The sequence below is a fragment of the Siniperca chuatsi genome, linkage group LG2 (assembly GCF_020085105.1).
Source record: "Siniperca chuatsi isolate FFG_IHB_CAS linkage group LG2, ASM2008510v1, whole genome shotgun sequence".
Lineage (NCBI taxonomy): Eukaryota > Metazoa > Chordata > Actinopteri > Centrarchiformes > Sinipercidae > Siniperca > Siniperca chuatsi.
In genome coordinates, this window is record NC_058043.1 from 19,076,745 (window position 1) to 19,093,667 (window position 16,923).

Genomic DNA, 16,923 nt, shown 5'->3' on the forward strand with positions numbered 1-16,923 from the left:
ACGCACCATTAAGGGCACTTCATAGAAAATGCTGATGTGTTTGTAGAAAAACCTGCAGTAAGGTGCACTTGTTATATAATTTCAACAGATGGTAAGGTGGTTGTTAGTGGTGCTGTATGACCTGACCTTGATAGATAGATAGATAAAAAACAAGGAGACCAGATGGCTGTCTCTGCTCAGGGTGATAACAGTATGTGTGTGTATGTGCGCATCTGTAGGGTCACATAGTTGAGGATATGGTCAGAAAGTAATTTTTGGTAAAGCTATTCTGACATTTTATGGTTAATTGTAGGGATGTTGTTGGGCTGTCCTGGCTGACACGCCTTTTAAATGTTGCAGGGAGGTCATTACCTGCAAAATGGCAGACCGGGGTGGTGTTTCCCATTTTTAAAAAGGGGGACCAGAGGGTGTGATCCAGTTATCGGGTTATCACACTGCTCAGCCTCCCTGGGAAAGCTTATGGCTCGGTGCTGGAAAGGAGGCTCTGACTGACTGTCAAACCTCAGATTCAGGAGGAGCAATACAGTTTCCGTGTGAGTAAAGTAGTTCAAGTATCTTGGAGTCTTGTTCACAAGTGAGGGTAAAATGGAGTGTGAGATAAACCTTTGGTGATCCTCTGACTTTTCATCTAGCACCATCATCAGATCAAAATTTCAATTTGTCCAACATTTTGGTTTATGACCAAATATCTGCAAAACTAATGACTCATCAGCCTCAGCTGTACTTTGTGTTTAGTGCTAATTACCAAATATTAGCATGCTAACACGCTAAACTAAGATGGTGAACATGGTAAATATTATACCTGCTTAACATCTGCATGTTAACATGCTAATGTTTAGCTTTTAGCCGCTAGCATGGCTGTAAAATCTTGTTTCCCAATGAACAATGTCTAGCCGTTGTGCTACTTCTTTTTCTCCTTCCCCTTCTCTCCACCATTTATTTGATTTCTTATATAATTTTAAATTCCACAATTTTCTCGATTATATTTCTTTCTTCAACCTTCCTAAACTGATTATTGTTGGTCAGCATGGCCTTTGATAAGATTCACTTTGAAGATAAGCAAACCGGTTCAAACCTCAGTCCACTGGTTCAAACCTACATAACAACATAACACACAAACACTCTTTTTGTCTCACGCTTACATACACACACACACACACACACACACACACACACACACACACACACACACACACACACATACACACTCCCTGACCCTCCTCTCTTCCCTCTTAATCATCCCATTATAGAAATGAGTTTGTGTTGTTCACTGCATGAGTGAAGTACCAGGCGCAGAAATAGTTTAATTACAGTCTTATTTGAATCCAGCCTACTTTACATGTCTAGATTGTTTTATAGGAGACTGAACTTTTGTCTAACAATCAGTTCAAGGTAGCAGCATATTAACATGATAAATATACAGTACATTCTTTTACATTCCGTACATAAAATCATCACAAATGATCATCACCAAGGTCGTGAACAGTGAACTTAATATTTGTGTTTTTTTTCATTTAGGGATGATTTTATTTCATGTCACTGTGAAATAAAAGGAGAGCTGAAATAGAGCAGGAAGAAAAACGCATTATTTAATATTTTACTGTCAATATGGTGTCTTGTTTAATGGCAGTATCAGGCCTTTTTGGCAAATGGCTGACCCAGATTTTCACTGGATTCTTGAAAGCTTGTTATTATGATTACAGCTTACATAAATGTGCTGACAGGGAATAGTGGCTTCTGGGAGGAGTCCAAAACGACAAAATGGGGCTCCTGAAAGATTCCACTTTGCTACGATCAGCAGAACAGAGTGAAATGTTAATGTTAGGGTGCTTGATTAAAACAGTGTGGTTGAGGATTAGGTACCAGTTTCCATAGTCAAGAGACTTAAAGCTGGAAACAAAATCCAGCTGTGGCGTAAAAGGGTGTCAGCTCCAGAGTTGGTCCAGTCTGAGTTGTAGAAAGAATGAGGGCAGTTCAGTGCAGACATGATGGATTCAGTTGTGACCGACTTTTGGTCACATAATCCACTGAGGACAGGAAAAAATAATTTCAGTTGGTATGCTTTAAATGCTTCATTAAGTATTTAAATTATATTTTAAAAGTCAGTGCTTAGGTAACACAAGAGTCCCAGTTGTAGCTGAGATAAATGAGGGTTTGCGTTCACCACAGTAGATATAAAAATGACAGAATTTAATAGCCTAATATAAAGTGTCTTAACCATGTGTCATTATGTTCCAGTACAGGTTTTAATCAGGTACTCATATTCATGATTCAATGGAAAAAGTAACAAAATAACCAGTTTACATTTTCTTAAGTACTATTATGAGGTAGTTTCACGTATTTCCATTTGATGCTTCTTTAGAGTTTATACTACATTTCAGAGGGAAATATTGCACTACATGTATTTGACAGCTATCGTTACTACTTACTTTGCAGATTAAGACTTTAAAATCATATAATACGATACAATATGCTAATTTACAGTACATGAAACTACTGTACAGTAGTATTTTTGTAGTCAAATTATATTCAGTTATTAACTATTAAAATAGCTCTAGCCGAGAAACAATAGAAATATAGATAACTGAACAGGGCCATTCTGCTGCACACTTTTGATACTTGAAATACATTTTACTGATAATACTTTAGTAAAACTTTAAATGCAGGTCTTGTACTTGTTTGGGGTATTTTTATATTGCTGTATTGCTACTTTTACTTAAGTCAAGAATCTTAATACTTCCTACATAACTGTAAAATATATCCACTGTGCAATTATTGTTGAACTTTAAATCTTTCCTATTGGCTCTTCTTTTAAATAACAGAATTTAAATTGGGTCCTTTTGATTTCCAGTATTTGTCTTATTCTTAAGATGTTGGTGGGTCAGTCTCCATCTCATAATTAGATTCAGGGCATTGCTAATGTCATGTATGTTGTATTTCTGTCCAGAGCTCTGCTGTGCTCAGCTGATCTACACAACACCTCTGCAAATGCAAATAATGTTTGTGTCAATGCATCAAAAAGAAGACTTTCCATGTTCAGTTATGCTTTATTTTAACTGCCTCTATACTGCAGCATTGTTTCTTACACAGCTTAGTAAAAGTGCTGCAAATACTTTGAACAGGATAGTGATGTAACTGGTGTGACCTTTGGTTGGTGTCACCACATTTTTGGTTTAAATCCATTTTCCTTTTTAGACAATGTACAACAAATGCATACAGTCAAGCTGCAGTATGTAATTTCCACTTACATCTGTTCTCATGGGGAGTCCTTCCTCGTGAGAACAGATCTGTTTTTGTGTTTATAATGATTTAGGAGCAGTAGGTACAGTAGCTGCAGCTACTAAAGTTACAGTTAGGGGCTTAACACAGGAAATTGAACAACATTTTTGTGCAGAAATCTGTCTGCAGCATGTGATCTGAGAGGATGTACCCCACAATTAGCTACTATAGGTTAATCCAATCCTTTTCTCTCTTTCTCTTTCTCTTTGCAGCAGAGTCTTACTCTGTGGCGGCCAGTGACTGCAGTATCCCCCATTCAATGGTCTCTGTGCCCCACCAGGCCTCAGGCAGCTCCAGCCCCTGCTCACACTCCTCGTCTGGAGGATCACGGCACCCTGTCAGCGCCCTCAAGAAATGGCTCACCAATCCCGTCCGCAAGCTGAGCTCTGATGCCAGAGGAGGAGCGGGAAAAGTCGAGAAGCAGATGTACAGGTCAGACGGAAGGCAGCCGCCATCGCTTCTTTCCCACAGTCAAACTCAGCCGAAGCCTCTAGAACCGCACGACAACTACACCATCTTCCCCTCTGGAGACACGGTGAGACTTAGAGACAGACACATAGGCTTCATTTATACCATCTACATTTATAAACGCATTTTATATTCTTGTTTCTAATGGTTGTTGTGTTTGTGTTGTACAGGTGTGGAAAGACGGTCTGTTGAGTCCAGCAGCTCCTTCACCTACACAGCCGTCCTGTCAGGGCTACTTATCTGACCTCCTGCAAGGCAGAGACACTCGGAGTCTAGTAATGTCTCTATTCTATTTTAGTCTAGTCTTTTCTGTACTATGTTATTCTATTATTCTATTCTCATCTAGTTTAGTCTGTTCTGTTATATTCTACTTTATTCTAGCCTATACTATGTTATTCTATTATTCTATGTCATTCTACTATAATCTATTTTATGATATCTTGTTCTATTCTATTCTGTTCATTGTATTCTGTTGTGTTCAATTCTATTCTATTCTATACGGGTTGATTATATTCTACTCTACTCTATTTTCAATAATCATGTTATATGTTACCACATATTCTATACAACAGTGACTCCTAACCGCGAAGAAACCACATAATTCAACAAAAAGGCAGAATTATAATTCCACTTTGTAGACTATTTGTGCGATAAATACTTGGATACTGATTTCAGAGTGATTTTTTCGTATCGTATCGCCCTCTACTCAATCTATGCAAGATGTGTTCCTATTACTGTTGCAACTAGCGCGTTAATATTAGTAATAAGCAAAAATAAATGGAGAGTTTATTGCCAATCAATTAATTATTTTCAGAAAGTAGACATGATACACACATAGTACACACAAGTTATTACTGCGATGATATGAAATGACACATTGTATGAAATAATACTTTTTCTGATGAGAAAATATAATTACAGTAGTTGACCAGGAAAAGTAGTATACAAGTTATACAAGTATACTTATACAAGTCAAAAGTGCTCTCACCACTAAATTCTTCACTCCCCTCACAGTTATTTTAAATCTTTCAGTGGAGCCTCTCTCATCATCAAACCCTCAGGTAGTGCAGTTCTCATGATGTATAAATTATTGAACACAAAAAAGTCAAGACACACACACACACTGCAACTATGAATTATAAACATGCACACATCCCTCTACATCCTGTTCATCCTGTTGTATTAGCATGTGAAAGGCTTCTTATTTGCACACATCATTTGGCTTCCACCAATTGTGCCAAATTAATTGTACATATTTTCACATTTTGCTGAATATTTTGTGTGCGTGCTCACACACACAAACACACACACACAAACACATACTACTACTTTCTGGTAACCCTACACTGCACTGAGTACTCTTTGAAAGGCCCTGTGGAGTGGAATCAATCCTGTGGGCTTTTCTAGAGAGCATCTGGAAGTAATCAACTAGCCAAAAAGTCTATAACAGGCTGAAACAGGGTCAGGGTTGGGGGTGAGGAGTTTACTCTCACGACACCCAAGCGGTCCGAGCAATAAAGATCTAATTAGTTGAGGGGAACTCCAGGGCCAGCGGCCTTGCGTGAACATAAATACTGGCAGGTTGTTGGACTGGTAAAGGAACAGGCTCACGGTGTAGGTACCAGAAATGGTCGGCCTGGCAGATCTGCTCGGGTCCTGCATTTACAGATGACACAACACATTATGATTGGCTGTACGGATGCCGTGTGTTCGCGCCACCGTTAATGTGACTGACCAATCTTAATGCTAGTTGATAGGGAGCGGCCAAGTTATCTACTGCTAGCAACTAGCCCATCCTCCAATGTAAGGACTGAAGGGCAAAACGAAACACCATTCAAAAATCTACCAAGTTAATGTTGCCAGGCTTGGAAGTGAAAGCCCATGCGTAGTGTAGAGTGTAAGTTCAAACTTACTCTCTGGCAGTCCTTGGTTAGCAGTTCCTTTTAGACATAGAGGATGCGGAAAAAACTCTGTAGTAGCTCCTATTACATGTGCAATCACTTCCAACTGCTCACCACTCTCTCTCTTTGTAGTGGCGCTTATACACCCGAATCAGCCCACCTACCAAATCCAACAGCCAATAGCTACAACTGTAAAAATGAAAAGGGTGTCCCCACAGTACGCCAACATTAGAAGAAAAAGAGGCCTACAGGCAATGTGAGAAACAGGCCTGTGGATGTTGGACAGTAGGCTACTCTATTCATAGATGACAGAGTCAAGTTACACAAGCTTCACATAAGAGATAAGAAGAATTTTTAAAGGGTTGAAATAATCTTCACCCATAAAGTACATTGTTCTGCTTGATGAATGACTGGGACAATATTATTCCATAGACACCTGCAGCTTTATGTTTGCTTTGGCTCCTCAACCCTTTATTCTTGTCTTGCCAGGTCAGGGTGAACAGAAGGCCTTATCATCTCTTTAAAGGAATAGTTTGACATTTTGGGAAATTCGCTTTCTTGCCGAGAGTTAGACGAGAAGATTGATACCACTCTCATGTCTGTACGGTAAATATAATGCTACACATATTGGCTGGTTAGCTTAGTTAGCATAAAGACTGGAAACAGGGGGAAGCAGCTGTCTACCAGCACCTCAGAAGCTCACAAATTAACATGTTATACCTCGTTTGTTTAATCCGTACAAAAACCTAAGTGTAAAAATGACAATTCACTGTTTAACAAGAAATTATGTGACAGACTATTTCTTGGCTGGGAGCAGTAACTTATTGGAGTCTCTGGCACATGGACCCACACTTAACCCTCTGTAAAATGAAAATTGGCATTTTTACATTTTTGTATTAAACAAACAAGATATAATAAGTGGGCTTCTGAGTAGCTGTTATGTTTAAACAGAGCCTGGCTAGCTGTTTCCCTCTGTTTCCAGGATTTTTACTAAGCTAAGCTCACTGGATGCTGGCTCCAGCTACATATCAGCCCAACAAGACATTAGAGTTTTGTCAATTTTCTAATCTAACTCTCGGCATAAAAGTGAAAAAGCATGGGACACCTCATGGTTTTCAGAGGAGGTAATGGACTTCTAGCTGATGAGAAATTACTGTAAGCTAAGTTCAGCAGTTTTAATGGCTGCTTCTGACTAGTGCATCAGAACCAGAGTGGAGACGGAGTTTGAATGTTTTTCATAAGTAGGATGTCTGCTGGGTGAGGACATGAACAGTTGACAGAGAGTGAGAAAGAAAAAAAGAGAAAATAAACAGAAAGTGCACATTTTACCTACAAACTGACTCAACAGAAGGATTATCATCTAGTGCAGCGAGGCAGAGAACAAAATGTGGTGAGACCACAGTATGTCAAGAGGATTACAGTAAAATTCATATTGGATTATACTGCTTTTAGGTGAGGAGTGATATTTGTTATATAAACAACTCTCCATGCTGTGGTAAGTTACCCCGACCTCTATTATCTGGCTTGAATTGCACAAATGTTGCACATTATTCACCTTCATCTGTCAGGTCTGATTCTGCTTTTCCAAATTTCTCTGCCCAACATTTTCCTCAGCAGCAAGGAGAGAAAAGTGATTATTACTCTCAGGTTACTTGGGATTTGGGGGTGGCATGACTTTCCAAAAGGGGGCAGTAGAATTGGTCCACTGATGTGTTCCCCAGGATTAAGACCTTCTCTTCTTATTTTTCTACAGATGTGTGCTGGCTGGGTCAGGGGGTTGCTGTAGATGAAGCTTAATGATTTAAGTGTCTGTGGTTGATGCTCAGCAGTCAGACATCACTCTGCACCACAGCGTTTGGAAGAAGTACTCAGATCCTTTACTAAAGTAAAAGTAACAATACAATGATTTAACAATGATTTGTTTATTTGAGTGTCCTGCACCTTATGGTGCCCAGCCTGTATGGGTATACAAGACACTGGACAACAACAACAACCAGGATGGCCACATGACCAATCACAACATACAGTTCCACAAATTCAACATGTCAGAACATTCGCTTTCCATAAGAAAAATGGAAAAAAGTCTTATTATGAAGGATATAGTGTTCTCTTTCTTAGTTTCTAAGTACAAGTGCAGAAGTATTATCAGCTAAATGTACTTAAAGTAAAAGTACACATTATGCAGAAAAATGGCAGAAGAAAAGACATTATTAATAAAAAGACATTATTAAATTGTTAATACTGATGTATCAATGTGTAAGTAGCATTTTAGTGTTGTAACTGGTCGTTTAGAGGGCAAATCTCTCTTTGGTAGAACTGCTACAAACTCATAGACATCCAAATTGTAGTAATGGGCCCCAACTAGACTGCTTTTTGTAAGGGGTCACAGGGGTCAAAAAATGTAGGAACCACTGGTTTAATCTTTAGTAATAAACTGTGTTTTTATAAGCTTATCATATGTTTTAATGTAAAATCTTAATCTGAGTAGTAACTGTAGCGATCAAATAAATGTAGTGGAGTAAATGGAAATACTCAAGTAAAGTACCTCAAAATGATATAAAGTAAATTTAATTTCCACTGAATTTCACATAATATGTTACAGTGATGTTACCAAAGGCTTTACTGTCTTGTTTGTGTGTTTTAGAGTCAAAAATCCAGCATCAACACTCTCCAAGGAGAAGACGGCTGCACTGTGACTGATGACTCAGCCAGCCAGTGGTCCGCTACAGTGGACAGCGAAGAGGGGAGAAACATTGCCTTAGAGAAGAGCATGTAGGTGTCGAGTGTCGAGGAGTAGAGTGACATTTTGGGAAATACGCTTATTCGCTTTCTTACAGATGAGAAGATTGATAACACTTTCATGTCTGTACAATAGATATAAAGCTACAGCCAGCGGACGGTTATCTTAGTTTAGTATAAAGACTGGAAACAGTGGGAAAAGCTAGGCTGTCCAAAAGTAACAAAATCTGGCTACCAGCACCTCTAAAGATCACTAATGAACATGTTATATCTCATTTGCTAATCTGTACAAAAAGGTGTAAAAACAACAAAGTTATGGTTTTACGAGGGGTTATGTGACTGGGAAAAGTGACATCCTGCTGTCTTGTTGTCACTGTGACGTTGCCATGCAACCAGCAGAGACTCCAGGAAGTCACTGCACCCGGCAAATTGTCCTTGTTACCCTTTGGTTTTTGTACCGATTAAACAAACAAGATATAATGTATTCATTAGTGAGCTTTGGAGGTGCTAGAAGGCTGATTTTGTTACCTTTGCACAGAGCCAGCAGTTCCCCCCTGTTTCCAGTCTTTATGCTAAGCTAAGCTAACTGTCTCCTGGCTGGCAGACATGAGAGTGGTATCAACCTTCTCATCTCACTCTAAGAAAGAGAATAAGCATATTTCCCAAAATGTTGAACTTCCTTTAACATTTCTGATTTTATTTTGCTAAAGTGTAAAAGATTATTTCTATTTCTGAATGTGCTTTATTTGCTGTTTCAAAATCTCTCTCTCTCTCTCTCTCTCTCTCTCTCTCTCAGATATGTGCTGACAGAGCTGATAGAGACAGAAAGGTTGTATGTGGAAGATCTTGGACTCATAGTGCAGGTGTGTTTCTCCTCCAGCCTTTAAATAATCTGTTTATGACATTCATACAAGACATAGCTGAGATTCCTAAATTGAGCAGCTTTCTGCAACATTCATGTCTTAAACTGAAAGAGACATTTTTATTTTCCAGCTGAAACCTCTGATGTGATTAATGACGTGTGTGTGTGTGTGTGTGTGTGTGTGTGTGTGTGTCTGTGTGTCTGTGTGTGTGCGCGTAGGGCTACATGGCCACCATGGCCAATCAGGGAATTCCAGAGGACATGAAAGGGAAGGACAGGATTGTGTTTGGAAACATCTACCAGATCTACGACTGGCATAAGGAGTGAGTCAGAGACATCTTTTCCCCCCTCTCAGTTCCTCTGAATTTGAACAATCTTTTACAGTGTACACATATTTTTTCTGAGCTCCTCATGTTTCATGGTGGTTCAGCTTGTGTCATGTCCCCTGTGGCTGTTTGTTTCCTGCCTCTGTGTGTGTGTGTGTGTGTGTGTGTGTGTGTGTGTGTGTGTGTGTGTGCGCGTGTGTTTGGCTGAATGACTGTTCCTGCCTGACCTTCTCCGCTTCGTGTCACACAGTTATTTCCTGGGAGAGCTGGAGAAATGTGTGGATGATCCAGACAGCCTAGCCCAGCTCTTCATCAGACATGTGAGTCTACAGATCAGTGAGCAACAAGTGTGGATGAGAGGTTTCTTTTTTCGTCTCTCTGCGTGTTTTCAGTTTGGCTGCAGATTGCAGCCGTCTCACAGATCAGAGCTCTGACTGCGTGTGAAGCCTTGGCCCCCTGCTGTCCTGATGTGTCTTCATCTTGCAGATCAGTTGTCTGCAGGTGCAGCTGCAGAATAAACGCTCTTGTAATCAGTTTTGACTAAAATTAGCATTAAAGATGCTCCGCAGAAACCACACTGTGTGTGAAAATGAGCTGGAATTACAGATCTCTAAGCTCTATAAAAAGTGTTCACCCCCACCTTGAAGTTTTTCATATGTAGTTTTACACTGAACTTTAACTGCTGAATTGAAAGACACTGATCACACAGATTCAATGTTGTGTAACAGTGAAATATGAAAAAACTCCAAGGGGGATGAATACTTTTCATTGGCTCTGTACATATCAGTATCGGTATCTAGTCTTGTCTCAGCAGAAAAATAAACTACTGGAGAAAAATTGGGAAAATATTTTGATTTGGTGCAGCTCTGCTTCTCTATCCACTTCACTCAGTGTAGTGTAGCATGCCTATTTAAGCCATGGCAAATTAAACCATTCTTTCTCAGCCACTGGAACTATTTAATGAGGCAAAGGTCCTGCACTGATTTAACAAAATTCCCCCCAAAAGAAAACTCTTGAGGGGAATGGGAACACAATAAAACTGAGAGTCGGAGCAGCTCAGAAGCTTAATTCTTTCTCTGTCCGTTCTTCAACGCTGCCCCTCACACACAGATTGTATTTGGAATAATTGTGACATGAGCTCTCTCTCTCTTAAATTCTTAAATTTCCAGGAACGGCGTCTTCACATGTATGTGGTTTACTGCCAGAACAAACCCAAATCAGAGCACATTGTCTCTGAGTACATTGAGACCTACTTTGAGGTGAGTACGCTTTTATACTACAGTCAATTTTACTGGAGCTCTTTAAAGACAATTGCCTTTTTACCTAGAACACTTTCTCTCTTTTTTTGTCACCTGACAGGATCTCAGGCAGCAGTTGGGTCACAGGCTGCAGCTCAACGATCTGCTCATCAAACCTGTTCAGAGGATCATGAAGTATCAGCTACTGCTGAAGGTTTGCTGTTCAACATGACTGTGTATCTGTATGCATGGCACTGTTAACATGTTATTATTCATTTTACATAATTTGAATTACAACATTAAAAAATATGATCAAATTATTTTAATTAATCATTAAAACTCTAAATTAACCTCTCTCTGACTGGCAACCCCAGGACTTCCTGAAGTACTACAAGAAAGCAGGAAGGGATGTTGAGGAGCTGCAGGTACGAGCTTGTTAATGAGTGTGAATACATATACACTCAGTTGGCCGTTTATTGGACACTGGTGTTTCTAATATTTTGTCCACCCCATTTAAATCAATGAGGGCAGGCTAAATAACAGAAACACCTCTCTGTATAACACAATACAGTTCAACAGTCCCACAAACTACATCCTCCAAAATAATCATACAGTTGAATCAACAGCCCTCTAAATAATTTCAACAAAAACTGTGCTGTGTATTATAACCTTCATGAAGGGCGGATTTATTGCAGGACTGTTGTATTAGACTGCATTAGTTTTAGCTAGGTCCACTGGCTAAACTTGCAACTGAGTGTGTAAGTAGTATTCTGAGTCTGTATATCATAACATTTTGTTGTCACTTACTGATTCTCCTCAATTCAATTTCTTCCATCAGAGGGCGGTGGAGGTGATGTGTTTTGTGCCAAAACGTTGTAATGATATGATGAATGTGGGCAGGCTCCAAGGTTTTGAGGTGAGATAGAGATTTTTTTTCTGTCTGTAATCACAGATGAAACACAAATCCAGAGTGACTTACAGTCTATGGCAATGTTTTTGACAAACATACTGTTTCAGGGGAAAATCACAGCACAGGGGAAGCTGCTCCAGCAGGATACCTTCTCTGTCAGCGAGCAGGAAAGCGGCCTCCTATCCAGAGCCAAGGAGAGGAGGGTCTTCCTGTTTGAACAGCTGGTCATCTTCAGTGAGCCAATTGATAAGAAAAAAGGCTTTTCTTTGCCAGGGTACACTTTTAAAAACAGCATCAAGGTGCGAGTAACACTGTATTTCAAAACATATCAAAAACATCTTTTTGGTTTAGTGTTTAACAAGTCTCCTGTGTGCTTCAGGTCAGCTGTTTGGGCGTGGAGGAGCACTTTGAGGAAGATCCATGCTGTCTGGTCCTGACCTCCCGCGGAACTGACGGCAGCGTGACGCGCTTCATTATGCAGGCGTCATCTCCGGAAATACAGCAAGCTTGGCTCAACGACGTGGAGCAGATCTTAGAGACTCAGAGGAACTTCCTTAATGGTACCAGAGCTCAGTGTTTCTTCAATGAAACCACAGATTTAAGAATTTGGTGCGTTTGAGTATTATGACATCTCTTCCTGTCCGCTGTAGCCCTTCAGTCTCCAATAGAGTACCAACGCAGGGAAAGCAAGTCAAACAGCCTGGGCAGGAACATGAAGTCTCCAACTGCGTCAGCATCTGGCCTGCGACCTCACTCCTCAGCATCCATGGACCGACGACAGCAGCCCTGCCTGCTGTCTTACAACAATTCCCTGCCCTCTCTGCATCCGCCACAACACTGCTCGGCCTTGAAAGCGGTGAGTGAACGCTCCCTTCCACATATGTGTACATTCATATATTTCTCTGACATCCTCTTTCTTTGATTTCTCTTTCTCACTCAAGGTTTCTAATCCTTGTGCTGCGACGCCCGGAGCAGCTCACCCTCCACTTTCCTCCCACCATCAGCTCAGTTTGTGCACAGAGGTGAGACACGCCAGTGGGACGTCCAATGGCCTGCCACCCTGCAGCCAGCACAGCATGCAGGTACATCAGTCTTACTTTACACAGCAGTGAAATTCAAAGTACTTTTTATAACTCTTAAATACTCTTAAATACTGTGAGCACCACAAACAAGGTCCATACCAATAGGGGTAAGTTTGACTATATGTTTTTTTATGTGGGTGAACAGAAAAATTGTTTAAATTTTACAGCAGCTGAGAATCTTGTTTTTGCTGAATGGTTAAACTTCTCACCTTGCTGCAGTGACATCACTGTTTGGTGTGGTTACAGGTGCAACACAGCACACTTCTGCCCACACGCACTTAAAACTTCCCACCAGAAAGGGTAGTGAAATGCTGCTTTTCAGCCTGGCATCACAATAAGTTACTCTTAAAACATGCTCTATTAAAAGTGAAAGTCATAGATTCAACACAAAGGATGATGTGTTCATTTTTATGTTGTTGGGGGATCTAACTGCTTCATGCTGTAGTCAATTCAAGTGAATCTACAGTATAGCCACATATTTGCCTCAGAGGGCTCTATAAGGTTAATGATAACAATACATAATTTTAAGCTTATTTCTGTACATGTTTTGTATGTAAAAAAGAAATCTGCACAGTAACTAGTAAGTAACTACAACCATAACGTATAAATTATGAAAAGTACAGTCTTTGAAGATATTTGCAATATATCGGAGTAAAAGTCTCACAAACTGGGAATACTGAGTTAAACTGTGAACCTGGAAACAGAACGGCACTTTCCACCACTGTACAACTAATTAACTGGTGCAGCTGTGAGATTTATCAGGTTAGGTTAGGAGCGTTACGCACCTTATAACTACCCTGTTAAGTGTTTATCGTGCACAGTACAAATTAATTCACTGATTTTTTTAAATTGGGTGGATCAGATTGGTGGAGCTGTTACCTCTTTGTTAGCAGCCTGAGGCCGTTTGTTGTCATGATCACTGATGATGAGGGGAAATGACTCTCTGGTTGCCTTTGTCAAATATCCTGTTGTTGTTTTTGCATGGATTTACAAACCTGGTTGACCTAATCTGTAGCCAGTGTCGTTCAGTCTTCCAGTTTGTGGAAAAACCCACTGACCTTCGGTTTTATCTTACTCACTCAGACTTCCATGTAGAGGAGGAAATGGTTTGATCTGACTGCTCTTATTAGACGTCCTTATCTGGCCAGATTCCACAATGTCGCCCTCGTCCTCTTGTCCTCCCTCTTTGTGTTTTTGCATCAGCAGTGTTTCCATACTGCTTTAGGTACAGGAGTTCAGACAGGTTTCAGATGTTCCTAAAATCTTTTTGTCTATGGTGCTTATTGCTCAGAGAGAAGCCTTTGTCAGACTTTTACATGGTTAACATCTGTTTCTGAACAACATGGCATTTTAATGTACCAGCTCCATAATCTTTTTTCTGTAAAAGTAAAATTCAGGGCCAGTTAGGTCTAAGCATAAACATTAGGTTGTAGTTTTTCATGTGGTGTATGTCAGCATTTGAGAATCACAAAAATAGACATTTTTGTAACTTATACATCCTCTTTAAAGCTGCACTAGTCAATATTTTTACGTTAACAATTGATCATATGGCTAGGTGTAATGATAAAGATACTGATGATAGGGGTCACTCATAGTGACCTGTACCTGCTCAGCACCAAATGGCAGACAGACACAGTTAGTGACTAGCTGGTGATCATAGTGGAGCATTTAGCAGCTAAAGAGCCAGATATTTCCCTCAGGAGCCGGTAGAGACCAAAAACAGAGCTAAAAGAGAGTGAATATTGGACTTGGACATTTGTCAGGTGGCCAGAAACACGACTCCAAATGAATGCTAATGTTACTCCGTAATTGCTGCAAATGTTTGCTAACATGTTAGCTGTAATAACTTTGTGATAATATGTCAATGTTGTGTTGACAACTTGTTCTGCTTCCCCCAAGTGGCCAAACAAAAATCAGTTAATGCAGATTTAAAAACGTTTTAACAGACTAGGTTTGTATCAAATCCATTATTTAAAGTGTGTAGTCAAGATTGTTAATGTTTATATCAGGTTGACGTGATAAACTCTGTGAATCCTTTTTCAATTTCATCTCATTAGTTTGTCTTCTGGTGGTTTGGAAATTATATCTGACAGTTCGGCTATTATATTTCAAATTTATTTAGTTAATTCACAAAGTAACATTTTATTTGCATTTAGGCCACCCAAACAGAACGATTATTTTTCTGATCAGTGTTCTCAGCAATGAGCAATCTTTAAAAATCATGAGGTGTTGTGTGTCATTAACAAAATCTCCAACTGTAACTGTTCAAACAAGTTTAATCTTTTTGTGACACTGGTAATATAAAGCAGGAATGTCCTTTCTACTATTTGAAGTTGCACATTTAAACAACACAAGTACACAAAACATTTAATTGGTTGCTTTTTTTCCTCTCAGAGTGTGACTGCCAGTTTCCAGATGACCACATTAAATGATGGTGGGAGTTATTCGGCACATCGACCATACAACCTGGATCAGCTCACGGAGAGTGAGCAGTAATGAACCTGCGAGGACAAATTAACTCACTTTACCCTTCTGGAGTAGGAGCGCCTCGACTAAGTCAGACTGCTCTGTCAGCATTGTAGCATTGTTTGTTTCACTCCTGTACAGAAGTAATCGAGGTCTCAGTCTTTCCGTCGTCACATATTGACCTAAATTCCCTTCAAATACCGCTATGGTTTAGGCTAATCTGGATTTGATCTTGTATAATCATGTTGGTTTGATTGTGTTCATGTGTGTGTATACTCTGCATATACACACGTCTACAGATGGTGATAACAAATAAGATGAAATGTTTAAAAATATGGTTTTGAAGCACCACAGAGACTGTACTTAAGATTGTATATGTATACATTTCTTACTTTTTCCAGTGAAAATTCCTTGATGGATATTTTTGTAATGCATAATATTTTCATAAGGGACCAATTCCACTTTATTCCCCCTAGGAACTGGGATCTCAAATCCCTTTACACAGTCATACTCTGTCTATGTCTGTGTATTCCCTGCATGTTAGCAAATAGCTGTGTTTTCCCTTTTGTGGGCTATTTTAACCCTGCCATTGTTAGAGTGGTATCTGAAATAAACACATTTGCAAACTTACACAAAGCATGCATCCTAATCAAGCAGAAAGAGAAAAAAGGGAACAACGATAAAACAGAAGTGCTCATCTGTCTCTGTCCTATTGAATGTAAATAATCTCATGTGGGATCATATCAATAAAACTCTCTGACATGACAAGAGAAATGCTGTTTAGATATTTTTCATAATTTTCCTAAAAAACTTCCTCACCTGTTTGCTAGTTGTAGATGGATGAGACAACGGGCCCCTGGGCAAGGACATGTAAAAGGCCCCCCAACCCTCGTACATAGGAGAAAGACACCCAGACTGAAGGAGACGCAGCTGATTCGTTTGTATTCATTTTACATATGTTGTGTCTCTTTGAAGTAATTTTGTGTGTCTTTGCTTTTATTCTGCTTCTCATTGTGGTCATTGTGCGCTGCTTTATAGTAATTTTGCCTCCCTTGGTACTTTGGCATCTTTTCATAGTCGTGCAACATTTTGCGTCTCTTTGTAGTTCTTTTGTGTCTCTTTGTGGTTGTTTTGCATCACTTGAAACAGAGGATCTGACCAAGGGGCCCCCAGACTCCGAAAACATGTACCTTTGCAGGATCATTTTTAGCATGAAACAATTTCACAAGTCTCTGCAGAAAACAATGAAAATATCAACTGCAGTAAAACATTTTAAACAACTAGATTCTCTATAAACCCCCTATGATGCTTCAGTGAGAAGATATAAACCTGCAGATCTTTTTTCTGTAATTTAATGTCTGTCCAATGAGTCCATTTTCTGACACTATGTGTCAGAGGCCCTGTTAGCACCCACCATACCTTATTATAATATACAGGGTATCCTCATGTCATCCTCCTTTCTTGTCTCAAGTGCCTTTAAACAGTAGATTTTCTACTTTGAAATGTGTGTATTTATTTGCAGAAAACAAGTCTGAGTGGAGATTATTTCAGAAAAGAATCACATTAAATCAGATTGATTTCAGAACAGAGAACCTGTTGTTATCCAGCGCCCTCTAGTGGAGAGATTGAAGACGGTCATGCTTGTGTCTTTA

At 39.7% G+C, this 16,923-nt stretch overlaps 1 protein-coding gene across 7 annotated transcripts in view; it reads left to right on the forward strand.

The window, feature by feature from the left end:
- The window catches only part of arhgef25b (Rho guanine nucleotide exchange factor (GEF) 25b), a 26,629-nt gene extending 10,584 nt beyond the window's left edge, over positions 1-16,045 (forward strand). For 4 of the 7 annotated variants that reach the window (XM_044177358.1, XM_044177367.1, XM_044177390.1 and 1 more), the window contains 15 exons: positions 3,492-3,814; positions 3,918-4,022; positions 8,293-8,420; positions 9,184-9,250; positions 9,469-9,572; positions 9,826-9,895; positions 10,745-10,834; positions 10,935-11,027; positions 11,188-11,238; positions 11,652-11,729; positions 11,831-12,022; positions 12,103-12,283; positions 12,374-12,579; positions 12,665-12,805; positions 15,200-16,045. In XM_044177358.1, coding sequence (XP_044033293.1) covers positions 3,492-3,814; positions 3,918-4,022; positions 8,293-8,420; positions 9,184-9,250; positions 9,469-9,572; positions 9,826-9,895; positions 10,745-10,834; positions 10,935-11,027; positions 11,188-11,238; positions 11,652-11,729; positions 11,831-12,022; positions 12,103-12,283; positions 12,374-12,579; positions 12,665-12,805; positions 15,200-15,301 — 1,931 coding nt within the window. In that variant the 3' untranslated portion in view covers positions 15,302-16,045. The remainder of the gene's footprint in view (positions 1-3,491; positions 3,815-3,917; positions 4,023-8,292; positions 8,421-9,183; positions 9,251-9,468; positions 9,573-9,825; positions 9,896-10,744; positions 10,835-10,934; positions 11,028-11,187; positions 11,239-11,651; positions 11,730-11,830; positions 12,023-12,102; positions 12,284-12,373; positions 12,580-12,664; positions 12,806-15,199) is intronic. The other 3 variants (XM_044177375.1, XM_044177383.1, XM_044177348.1) reach the window with 1 other exon arrangement.
- Positions 16,046-16,923: the final 878 nt, after the last annotated feature.